This window comes from Rana temporaria, chromosome 8, assembly GCF_905171775.1.
Source record: "Rana temporaria chromosome 8, aRanTem1.1, whole genome shotgun sequence".
Lineage (NCBI taxonomy): Eukaryota > Metazoa > Chordata > Amphibia > Anura > Ranidae > Rana > Rana temporaria.
The window spans coordinates 137,018,544-137,031,796 of record NC_053496.1 but is presented as its reverse complement, the minus strand read 5'-3'; the positions used below and the strand labels follow the sequence as shown (position 1 = coordinate 137,031,796).

The 13,253-nt window shown below is 41.0% G+C and overlaps 1 protein-coding gene across 1 annotated transcript in view; it reads left to right on the top strand.

Annotated features, from left to right (window-relative positions):
• Positions 1–10,275, top strand: part of LOC120909097 (sperm flagellar protein 1-like) — an 84,539-nt gene extending 74,264 nt beyond the window's left edge. The window contains exon 7 of the mRNA XM_040320749.1: positions 9,898–10,275. Coding sequence (XP_040176683.1) covers positions 9,898–10,011 — 114 coding nt within the window. The 3' untranslated portion in view covers positions 10,012–10,275. The remainder of the gene's footprint in view (positions 1–9,897) is intronic.
• Positions 10,276–13,253: the final 2,978 nt, after the last annotated feature.

The following is a 13,253-nucleotide window of genomic DNA, read 5'->3' as shown; positions in this document are numbered from 1 at the left end:
AGAAGGTTAGCATACATTTGCAGCCATCCTTACACAAGTTCCTGCTTTCTGAGTCATTCTTTAGTGACTTAGATAAGCATAATAAATGTAGTTTCAAACTTTGAGTGAAAATAATTTTGGCAGATTTGGACACAAGATGGATGCTTATTAAGCGAAATACGACTACATGAATGATAAATTTGATTGGCACTGAACAGGATGTAAGCATCCAAGTTTTTTGGATGTGTCTTGAGTTCCCTGAGAAGCTTTTCAAGGATATGCTGAATGCAATGCTTTAAATGAGATTAAGCATGCATTTTTCATAATGTGAAACGGTACCTTCTAATGAGAAAGAAGAAGCCGTAGAAGCAGATGTGCTTTGCCGAGAAACTCTTTTATTGATCCTGGTGTTTAGAGGTATAGATGTGATACAGCATAGACAACAACACTCTCAGTATTTAAAATTGACTTCCCACATGAAATCATAAATTATCTTTGCACCATAATAAGATTAAAGTAAAGGTATATGTACGTCCTAAATACATTTTTCACAATATTTGATGTACCACTTTGTACAGTTTTATTGACGTCGTATTGAACCCAATACTATAATAATAACTAATATATTGCAGTTTATCAGTCCTTAAATGTTGTGGCTGCATTTGTTTTATTTTTTAATCTTTTTTGCCTTTATTTTCACCCGGTGATCTGGCCAGTTACACACTTCTGGTCTTTGTGTGGCCAGGAGTTATGCCTAGTACACACACAGGCAGTTTTTTTCCATTCAACCGAGTGGGACAAATAAAAAAAAAACAAGGAGCTCACTGTACTAACTATTCTATGTTAGTACATCAATCTCCTCACTAAGCTTTTATGTCCTGCCAGAATACACCGGTCAGCGCTGGCATTTAGCTTGCCTGTTCAATATACACTGGCCCAATGTTGGCCGGTTTCTGTTGAACCGCATGATATTCAGCCAGTGTGTACCAGCCATAGGCGTGCGCACAAGATGTGCCAGGTGTGCCCAGGCACATCCTAATCACCTTGTGCAGCATAGATACCCCCTACTACCCTAACTCCCCCCTTCCCGCTGCACCCGCTGCTGGCTTCCCTCCTCTCCCAGCGGCTGATGCTGCGGGATGTTTTAGGATGAATGGGGGAAGGGGACGGTAAATATGTAATTTACTGACCCCTTCCCTTTCTGAATAAACATAGTGAGTGGTCGGTAGTGTTTGTTTGAGCTTTGGGGTGCACACCCTAATGCAATAGGCTCCACACACCTATGGTACCAGCCTTTACCCTTGGACAGCAGCATTGTCTGGAGAAAGCACAGTTAGATGGACTAGTAGATTTAGACTAGTTATTCTCACTTGAGAATACCGCTAGAAGAGTTAAAGGGGATGTAAAGTTATCTTCTTTTTTTTTTTTTAAATAACAAACATGTTATACCTCCACTGTGCAGCTCGAACCTGGTCTTCTGGGGTCCCTCGGCGGCTGTCTTGGCTCCCCTTCGCAAGGACTCAACACCTTAATGCAAGCGAGCGAACGTGGTGTTGAGTTCCTGTGGGCACGCTCCCGTGATACAGCCGGCGGCTATTGCCACTCACTGTATCACTCGGCCCCGTCCCCGGTGCGCCGCGTCATTGGATGTGATCAACAGCAGCGCGAGCCTATGGCTGCGCTGCTTTCAATCTATCCAGTGTAGCCAATCAACGGCCAGGCTGAGCGGCGAAGAGGATGCCAGGGGGGAGCGCGGGACTTTTGAGGGGTCAGGTAAGTATAAACGGGGGCTCGGGGGGGGGGGGGTCGGTATTGCTGGATGTTTTTTCACCTTAATGCATAGGATGCATTAAGGTGAAAAAATATTTACCTTTACAACACCTTCAAAGTAAATAACTCACATGAAATTGGTTAAAAATGTTCATGTCACAGGAAAAGTAAATCCAAGGGACGTCAGTGGGTGTATGGGCTTCATAACCCCGTGCTGTAGCAGTCCGCCATCTGCAGTAGCTGTTCCGGCCAGCTGGATGGTATTCTGAAGGAAGGGCTCAAAGCGAGGGCTGGAACTCACGCTGGAACGCAGCGTCGACCCGGATGACGTGACTAAGCCGCGGTGTGCTTTGGAGCATGCCCAGTAGGAAGAGCACCAGGGAGACTGCATGCTCCTCAAGAGCTTGAGAAAGGAGCTTGACATACACAGGCCTATTTATAAAGGAGTGAATATGGCTTTTACAAATAGTTACATAAATGGTAAGGTTGAATAAAGACCCCCTAAACATTTTCTCAAATACAGGTCTGTGTTTTAAAATGACAAAAATGTATTCTTCAACAGAGAATGTTTAGTGAAAGCCCCTTTCACTATTTTATAACTAGACAGCTTTAAGTTCCATAGACTAATCAAGTGCTTTTAGCTGTTTTTTTATAAACTATTTTTTATTTTTTGCTTTTTGTGTCTCATGCCCTACTACAACAGGTTAGCTTCACAAGGTTCAGAAAATGATTTTCAGATACCACACACATGCTAGACATGCAGAGAATGTTTCTGTTGTGGTAAGGAATGCATATATCCCATACTTTCCAACCATAACACCTTTAGCATCCTCCACATTACCTGTCATGTATATGCTTATATCTCTTTCAAACAGATTCAACATGAATTATTTACAGAAAAAAAGAGAATGCTTTGTATATGTAATCCAACTTATGCCAGATGTAAGCTATTCCATGGATAAATGTAATGCTTTGTTGAGGTTGCTCTTGTAGATTTGTGGGGGAATGAAAAAATACACAGAACAGGGTATGTTCAGATAAGATATTGTGCAATAATTGGGGAGTCCTGCAGTGTGTAACAGACGCCTTGTGGCATTAAAACAAAAACTAAAGGATTCTTCTTAGATAAAACAGATGTTTCTTGTCTGTCCTCTTCTCATCTCCACATATAACATTTGCATAACAAGCAATCCACCACTGTTTTGTTAACATATAATGCTCCACATCAAGGTAAAAGTTCCAAATTCAAAATACTGCCTTTGTGGAAAAGGACATTATACCACAAAAGAGGGAAAAAGTGGACAGCCTGTATTTAAGGACTGCTTTCTGTCTTTGCTTGGGAAAGGAAAAGCACAGATCCCATGGTAGTGGGTACTTTTTGGTCTGTCATTTGAAGACTCAGCTGCCACCCAGAACCTAGACGACACAGGGATGTGGTCATTGCAAAGTCAATTTATATGTTCCTTAACTGTGCATAATCCTCAGGTCTATTTTGTTTATTATACATTTGTCTATAGTGTTTTAAAAGTTTTTTTTAGATATACATAGATACGAGACCTTTCTTGCTGTAAATAGCCTAAGCAGTATTATTATTATTATATAGCATTTATATAGCACCAACAGTTTGCGCAGCGCTTTACAACATCAGGGGAGACAGTACAGTTACAGTACAATTCAATACAGGAGGAATCAGAGGGCCCTGCTCATTAGAACTTACAATCTAGAAGGGAGGGTCAAGTGATACAAAGGGTAATAACTGTGGGGGATGAGCTGATGGAGAAAATAGACATACAGTTGTTAGTTGTGGGTAGGATAGACTTCTCTGAAGAGGAGGGTTTTATGGGGATCGTCTAAAAGCTAATAGAGTAGGAGATAATCAGACAGATTGGGGTAACAAGTTCCTTAGTATTGGAGAGCCTCTGGAAAAGTCCTGGAGGCAAGCATGGGAGGAGGAGACGAAGGAGCTAAAGTGCAGGAGGTCTTGAGAGGAACAAAGAGAGCGATTAGGTTGGTATTTTGAGACAAGGCTAGTGATGTAGCTGGGGGCTAAGTTGTAAGTATTTGTCAGTATTTTTAATTCAATTTGTTGGGTGAGCGGAAGCCAGTGGAGGGATTGACAGAGAGGTGTAGCAGGTACTGAGCGGTTGGTAAGGCGGATGAGTCTGGCAGCAGCATTCATGATGGATTGAAGGGGGAAAGACTATGTAGAGGTAAACCAGAGAGAAGAGAGTTGCAGTAGTCGAGGTGAGAGATGACCAGGAAGTGAATTAAGAGCTGTGTTGCTGATGTTGCGGAGGATGGAGATGGAGGGAGTGAGTTGAGGGGTAGAGAAATAGATTTGGGTGTTGTCAGCGTAGAGATGGTATTTGATGCCATGGGAGGCTATCAGCTGACCCAGGGAGGTGTAGATTGAAAATAAGAGAAGTCCAAGAACAGAACCTTGGGGGACCCCAACAGAGAAAGGAAGAGAAGAGGAGGAAGTAGAATTGTAAGTAACGCTAAAGGTGCAGTTGGATAAGTAGGAAGAGAACCAGCAAAGAGTAGAGTCATGGAGACCAAAGGTGTGGAGTTTTTTGTTAAGGGGGGTGGTCAACCGCAGCAGAAAGGTCCAGCAGTTGGAGTACAGAATAGTGTCCATTGGTTTTGGCTGTTAGTAGATTGTTTGTTAGTTTTAGGAGAGCAGTTTCTGTGGAGTGTTGGGGACGAAATGCAGACTGAAGGGGATCAAGAATTCTATTCTCAGCAAAGTGGTCGCTCAGTCGGTTGTAGACCAGACGTTCAAGGAGTTTGGATAAAAAGAGGAGAAAGGAGATGGGGCGTAGATTGTTTAAGATTGGTTGGGTCCAGTGAGGGCTTTTTAAATATGGAACAGTCAGTTTTAGAGAGTTGGGGGAGAAGCCAGAGGAGAGGGAGAGATTGAAGATGTGGGTTAGAGAGTGTAGAATAGAGCCAGAGGGTGAACTTAGCATTTGCGAGGGAACAGGATCCAGAGGGCAGGTGGTTAGCTGGACATTAGCAAGTAGTTTAGCAACCTTGTCTATAGTGATAGGCTTGAAAGAGGGGAGTAATGATTGTACCTGTGGGCATGAAGTGTAAAGCATGGAAGGTATCAGATCTGAGGGGAAAGTAATACTGGGAGTATGCAATAGGCCCCCTAACCAGAGGGAGGAGGTGGAGGCATGCCTCCTATCACAATTTGGATTAGTGGCAAGAATGGGAATTGTCATTATAATGAAGGATTTTAATTATCCAGACACAGACTGGGTGGAAGGAACCGTGCATTCATCTAAGGCTCACCAGTTCCCAAATGTCTTGCAGGACAATTTCATGGGTCAAATGGTAAATGCACCAACTAGAAACAAAGCATTACTAGACCTATTGATTACCAACCATACAGACCTGATCACGGGTGTTGAAATATGGGGGAATTTAGGAAACAGCGATCAAAGGTCAATTAGTTTTAGTATAGATCACACAAATAGGACACTAAGTTTCAAAAGAGCCAACTTCCCTAAACTACGGAAATACCAAAAAAGGGGGACCCAAAGGGTAGCCCCAAGTCGAACTTTAACGGCACAGTAAACAATAGGGATATAGAAAAATAGTAGTATTTATTAAAACATAAACACATACGTGGTATACAAAAGGACATAGAGAGAAAGTTTAAAATGCACTTGGGCTCACATCATATATCATGTATCTCCATGTATATGGTTTTGAAACTTTCTCTTTATGTCCATTTGTATACCATGTATGTGTTTATGTTTTAATAGAAACTACTATTTTTCTATATCCCTATTGTTTACTGTGCCATTAAAGTCAGACTTGGGGCTACCCTTTGGATCCCCTTTTTTTGTATTTCCATAACTATTTACGGATAAGGCTATGTGAATGCTTTCTTTTTTCATTTCCCTAAACTATGATCCTTGCTAGAATATAATAATTGGGATAAAATCTTAGGAACAAAGAACACGGAGGAAAAATGGGTATGCTTTGGGGAAAATAAATAAGGGCATTAGTAAATAATATATATTAACATGTATTAAATGTAGCCCAAACTTGCATATAGACATGATTGATTGCACACAAGGTAATATAAAATTGATTCAAATTTCTTCAAGGTAGTCTCATAGTAAACACATGGTAGCTGTGACAATAAATTAGTATATAGCTTTACGCACGTCTCGTGGATAACTTCCACTCATCAGTAGTGTTGAGCAGAATACGCCATATTCGATTTCGCGATATATCTCGAATATATAGTCGAATATTCGAGATATATTCGCTAAATTCGAATATTCGTGATATTTTATCGAAATGAAATAATTGCGAATTTTCGCTATTGCGAATGCGAAAATAATTGCGAATTTTCGATAACTGCGGTAGGAGCACTCTGATTGGCTCAGAATATTCTTGATATTTTTTCGAAATTTCGCAAAATGCGAATGCGATATTTACTGCGCAATTTCGACAAATGCTGTAGGAGCACTCTGATTGGCTCAGAATATTCGTGATATTTTACAATACAAAATAATTGCGAATATTCGGCAAATGCGGAAGGAGCACTCTGATTGGCTCAGAATATTCTTGATATTTTACAATACAAAATAATTGCGAATATTCGGCAAATGCGGAAGGAGCACTCTGATTGGCTCAGAATATTCTTGATATTTTACAATACAAAATAATTGCGAATATTCGGCAAATGCAGAAGGAGCACGCTGATTGGCTCAGAATATTCTTGATATTTTACAATAGAAAATAAAAAGTGTTTTGCATTGGTGGTGATTCTTTACTCTATCCATCTGTCACAGCCGTTTGTCAATCAAACACCTTGAAGATTGAACACGTTCATGCTGCATGCTTTGGACTTTTTTTCACTTCACATATCAAAGACATTTTTATGAAAGATTATTTTTCTATTATTGGGACTATATTTCTTTATATATTTGTTTCACTGTGTATTTCGCAAGTTATTTGCGCTTGCTTATTTTATAATTTGCCCACATGTCTTGTCACTAGACATATTTTTTATTCTTGTAGAGCGACTCCATTTTCTGTCTTGTATTAATTTATGTTGTATGACATTTTTGAGTTGCTGCTGTATTCTCCCCTTTTTTTAAGGTATGCGCAATTTTTTCCTTCTTACAAAAAAAAATATCAAACATACAAATATTAATAACAGAAACATACACAAAGCCCCCCCCCCTTTTGCATCAGAGACAATCAGAGTTCTCCTACCACAGTTATCGAAAATTCGCAATCATTTTCGCATTCGCATTAGCGAAAATTCGCAATTTTTTTTTTTTTAAATTCGGCAACATAAAAGGATCGCCTCAGCTACTCGGCCCAGGGTCTCTAATCATACCAGCAATGTTTTTAGACGTCGATAGGATGTGATCTGTTTTAAAAATAAAATTGAAAAAATGTGAATATTCGGAATCGCGAATATTCACCGCGAAATTCGAAATATATCGCGAATACTCGAATATGCCATATTCGAGCCGAATATTCGCAATACGAATATTCGCGAGCAACACTACTCAATCACTACTCATCAGGAGCAAATGCAATATAGGTATGTTTGTAATAAAATATAAATACCAAATTATATAAAAACTAAAATGACAGGAAGAGGGGGAACCACAACTTAATCCCTCTTACCTATAAGTAAGCAACAGTATTCAATAACATGGGTAGTATTAGTAGCTGGAGGCACTATGGCAACATCATTTGCGGAAACCGAGGTGGCGGTGACTGCAGCAGCACAGCGGTGAACAGAAAAGAAGTGAGCATCAATAGAGATTTCATCCCCAATAAGTACCTGTGGTTGTAAAATGTCCTGAATAGGGGCCCATAGGGCTTCTGTGGAAAAATTGTAAATAAAGTGTATCAGCAAAAGCAAAGTGACTACATCTGATCTCCTATGTGGATGGTAGTCCGGAGGTGCCACTGCTGGTGATTGGAGACTTCAATTGTTGCTTGGACCCCACGCTGGATAGACATCCGGCCATAGGAGCCTCTGCCCTCTCCAGGGGAACCCCCCTGGCGCGGTTGTTGCAAGAGGTGGGCTGGCTGGCGACACCGGAACCTGGGGGTTAGACAATATACGTGTTTTTCTAAGTCTCATGGTAGTTTGTCTAGGATTGACCTGGGGGGGGAAACGCATGCATGCTCCAGTACATATCCAAGATGGAATATAGGCCCCGTAGTGTATCTGATCATTCCTCATTAATAGTGCATTTGGTGGTCTCCCAGCCCACTGAGCTCCCTAGTGCTCCTTGGAAATTCAATGCTTTCTGGCTGAAGTTATTTGAGTCCCCTGAAGCCATAGAAGAGAGTGTGCGTGGGTTTTCTATATCTCTATATTTTCTAATCTCTATAGCCAGGGGTTCAATGGCTAATGCGAAGAGTAGAGGGGACAGCGGGCAACCTTGCCTCGTCCCCCTCCCCAGCGCAAAGCCATGGGACAGACACCAAAGGCCCTGATAGCAGCCTCCGGCCGACTGTACAGTTCCACTAGTACCTGTTTGTATTTCAAGCACCCTGTTCACTGCCTAAGGAGTCCTTTTCCTCTTTCTGATTGCTCTTCACTGTCAACACCTCTTGGCCTCCGTATTCTACAATCTTCGACTTGTTCATGTGATTTTAGTTTACGTTTAGCGCTGCACTGCTTTTTAAATGTACATTGATCACCCAGAGGATCTTTCCTGGTCACTGTATATAAATGGCTGGGCAGGACACGCACCGTTTTGGGAGGATGTACCCACATGTCCTCCCGCTCTTGCATCTTGTGTGTTCCCTGAGGGACCGATCTGTGATCAGACACAGCGGATTACAGATCAGGCTACAGGGCCAGTGTCATTGGCCCTGTACCATATGATCGCTGTGACCAATCATTGCGATCATAGTAGTAGTAGTAGTAGTAGTAGTACAATAAATGCTTTCATTCAAAGCTTGCTTGGTTTATTGGAACAGGGACTGCTATAGGTGACTCTATACTAAGCTATATTCTCTGACAACTCCTACAGAGGCGACCATTACAGTTCATTGGTTTTGATTTGATTGGTTGGTTTGTGTGATACACAAGCTATCCAGTACATAATCAGTCCAAACACTGAAAAAGCCTCACACATGTGGTATCACCATACCCAGAAGGAGTAGCAGAATATGTTTTGGGGTGTAATTCTAAATATGCCAATGTTGTGTGTGAAAAATATCTTATTCAACTGACAACTTTGTGCAAAAAAAAAAAAAAAATTTCTTTCTGCATTTTCCAAAAACGTGGCAAAAAATCTTCAGAATGCCTCTTGAAAAGTACCTTGGTGTGTTTACTCTCCAAAATGTGGTCATTTAGTGAATTTTATTCTGCTGTTAATCTAAAACATGCTGAGGTTTCAATGTTACTTTAACCCCTATTTTTCCTGCATTGGTGTTCAGTGGCAGTGCTTTTAAGTGCCCGACACACACACATTGTCAGTGAAGAATATGAAAAAAGTTTTATTCACTTTCTGATTTTACCCAGGCCTGCTCAGTTTAAAAAGGGGCAGTCATCGCAGAGCAGCTGACTGAGTCACAGGTTCCGATTGAGTCTCCCCCACACCAACAGGGGTTGGCAGAGGGTGGGACCAGTAGCCACAACTGCCTCAACTACCTCCGCCATTGCAAATGTGGGCAGCCAGCAGGCAGGACTAGTTAGCAGTGCTGCTACTACTACCGGTCCTATAGAAGGCAGGTAGTCTTGCTGCTGCACACATTCTGGATGAGGTTGGAGGGGGATTAGGACCCACATACCTACCCCTTCCTTATCTACACTCCTGGACTGTTATTTGGACAAATGATATGAGATCCTTTGTGCAACAGAGGGAGCTATGACTGGTTCTCATTTTAGTGCTGCAGACAAAGTCTAGCTGGATATATTTACGGATCACATAATTACTTTAGCACATATTGATAATGCCTTGGGAGGTAAGAAAATACTTTATTCTAAGAATGAAAAAACAAGTTATCATATTACTCTATGAATGATCTGATCAAAATTCCACGTACTGTACAAGTTTTCCATGATTCATAAACTTAAATTGCATATATTCTGCTGTGTAGATTAAGGCTCTGCAGGATGGCTAACTTTATCTATGTCCTTGGCAGATACTTCAGATGAAAGTCCAGCGCCTGGAGCACTTGGTGCAGCTGAAAGACCTGAGGATAGAGGATTTAACAAAGCACCTAAATAAACAAAGATTGCAAAAGAATATCACTTAAGATCTTTACTTTAGAACTAGTCAAGAATGTAATTATCAACACCACTAAGCATCTTACAAATTCCCAGAAGACATGCTCAGGGACTTTCCTCATACTCATCGAATTTGAGCATTGGATTGAACAAGTGCCTCTTTTTGTCCTTTGTTTTTTTTTAGGTATAGAAAAGAACACTATAGTTGTAGGATAATATATACTGTACATTGTGTGTGCATATAATATATGTAGAAATACTTTTCAAATTAAAATTCTATTGACATAACACAAGCCTTGGCTAAGTTCAGTCTTGATAATATATGTCCACAATATAGTGTTGCCCTTAACAGAGATTCATCCTACAGGAAAAATAATTCGAATAGACTTCGGACATGCCTTTATTAAAGCTTTGTAATAGAAACAATTTCTCTTGCTATATTGGTGCAGCGTGATGCAACAGGAATAATTTACACAGTCAGGTGCAATAGAAAACTTGCATTGAAGTAATACAGCAACAGTTCATAACAAATCCATTGGGAAACTGGTTTCCAGCAATGTAAACAGAGTGGGTTCCACCCGGACTGACTGCGTCTGTTTAAAGGGGCATAATGCATATTCAATACTTGCATAGAGGAAAGGGATTAAACACAAATTGATAGATGTCTTGAAATTAAAGTGTATGTCAATTTAGAATGTTTATGTTTATTTATTTTTTTATTTTTGGATGGGAAAAAAAGTTTTGGCTTTAAATGCACTTTAAACATTTATGCCCCTATTGCAAATGGAGAGAAACATAGTCATGAAATACTTTGTAGACTGTAGAAATTACCTGCTATTAAGACATAAACACAAAATTATACATGCACATTTATTTACAAGGCAAAAAAATCTATTTTGTGTAGAGTTGTACTTTAAGTACAACATGAAAAACAGCTTACCTGTAAAATCCTTTTCTTGGAGTACATCACGGGACACAGAGCTATTTTCTTTACATCATGGGTTATATAGTTCACCACCAGGTGATTGGACACTGGCACACCCTAATTCCAAGGGAATTTCCCCTCTATATAACCCCTCCCATACGGTGAGTAGCTCGGTTTTTGTAGCAAGCAATAAGTATCCCATACTTGAACATATACAGTACAGACCAAAAGTTTGGACACACCTTCTCATTCAAAGAGTTTTCTTTATTTTCATGACTATGAAAGTTGTAGATTCACACTGAAGGCATCAAAACTGAAAATATATTTCATATTCTAGGTTCTTCAAAGTAGCCACCTTTTGCTTTGATTACTGCTTGGCACACTCTTGGCATTCTCTTGATGAGCTTCAAGAGGTAGTCACCTGGCGCAGCACCCCATCACTCTCCTTCTTGGTCAAATAGCCCTTACACAGCCTGGATGTGTGTTTGGGGTCATTGTCCTGTTGAAAAATAAATGATGGTCCAACTAAAAGCAAACCGGATGGAATAGCATGCCGCTGCAGCCTTGCAGATCTGAGCCATAGAGGCCTGGTGAAGCACTGCTCAAGGAGCACTTACTGCTCTATTTGAGTGCGCCCTCACACGAAAAGGAGAATCCTTCTTGTTTAAAACATTGGCCTGAATAATAACTTGTCAAATCCACTTAGCAATAGTAGATTTTGACGCGCCTGGCCCTTCCTAGGGCCCTCTAGCAGCACAAACAAAAAAAAACAGTTTGCCGTATATGAGAAGTAGCATCTAGATGGAACTTGACTGCTCTTATTACATCCAGAGAATGCAATAATCTTTCTTCCGCAGAATGTGGATCTGGACAAAAGGATGGCAGAATAACATCTGGATTCAGATGGAAGTCTGAGACAACCTTAGGCAAAAAGGTTGGATGGCGTCTCAACACCACCTTGTCCTTGTGAAGAACCAAATAAGGCTCTTTACAAGAAAAAGCTGCCAATTCCGATACCCTCCTAGTGGAGTATATAGCCTTTGTTTGTCTTTGAAGAACCGACAAGACCAAATTTAAGTCCCAAGGACACAAATGAGACCTGACTGGTGGCCTTAAAGGAACACTAAAGGTTTGTTTTTTATTAGATCAATTGATTGCTGTAAGCTAGAGCATTTAAATATCACTTACCTAATTTTTCCTTTTTACCTCCAAAATACAGTAATCCAGGTTTGAAAATGCAATTTCCTGTCTCTCCTCCTCTTGCTTTCCACCAGCATCTGAGCCATTTTGCATGGTGGAAAGCAGAATGTGCTCACCCCCTCCCTATGACTACAGCCCTGGGGGAAGATACTGTCTTATCCCTCACAGGCATGGAGGCTAAGCCTAATGGGAACTGTAGTTCCCATTAGGCCGTGATGTAGCAAGAATGAATGCGCACCGCAAACCAGGAAGTCAGTGAGAATAACGATTCAGGAGTGCTGGAGGTGAATAAAACAGCTTGATTTCAACAGGTATCAAATTAGTTATAATGCAAAACATTACTTTTTACTTTATCAGCTACTGTCAGACTTTAATTTAAGAGGAAAATATTTTTGTCTTTACAACCCCTTTAAGCGCAACACTCCTTGAATAAAAGCCTGAATCAAAGAGTTAGAGGCAAGAGGTTTTTGAAAAAATACTGATAAAGCTGAAATCTGACCCTTGATGGTGCTCAAGGCTAGCTTAATTTCTACCCCTAATTGGAGAAAGGCCAGAACTCTGCTAATGGCATATTTACGAGGATGCCAAGCTCTGGATTCACACCAGGAAACATATGCCTTCCAGATTCTGTAATACATGAGCCTGGAGGCCGGCTTTCTGGCATTAATCATAGTAGAGAGACCTGGACCCCAGAGTCCACGAGATTTCAGGATGTAGGGTAGGTTTTAATAGCCAAACCGTCAAATTTAGACTTCGTAAGGAAGGATGGAATACTGGACCTTGAGAAAGAAGGTCTGGGCGTATGCGGAAGGCGCCAAGGTCTTCCCACCAATATCCTTATGATTTCTGCATACCAGGGTCTTCTGGGCCGTTCTGTTGCTACCAGAATTACTGGTATCCTCTTCCTCCTGATCCTGTGCAAAAGTCGTGGTAGGAGCGGGAGGGGGGGAAATGCATAGATCAGGGAAAACTGATCCCAAGGGGTAACCAATGCATCTGTCCCGGATGCTAGTGGATCCCTTGTTCTTGAGACAAACTTGTTTAAGTTTTTTTTTAACCTGGAGGCTAGCAGGTCTACATCCTGGGTACCCCACTTCTGACAGATTGCCACAAATATGTCGGGTGCAGAGACCACTGAATCTGATC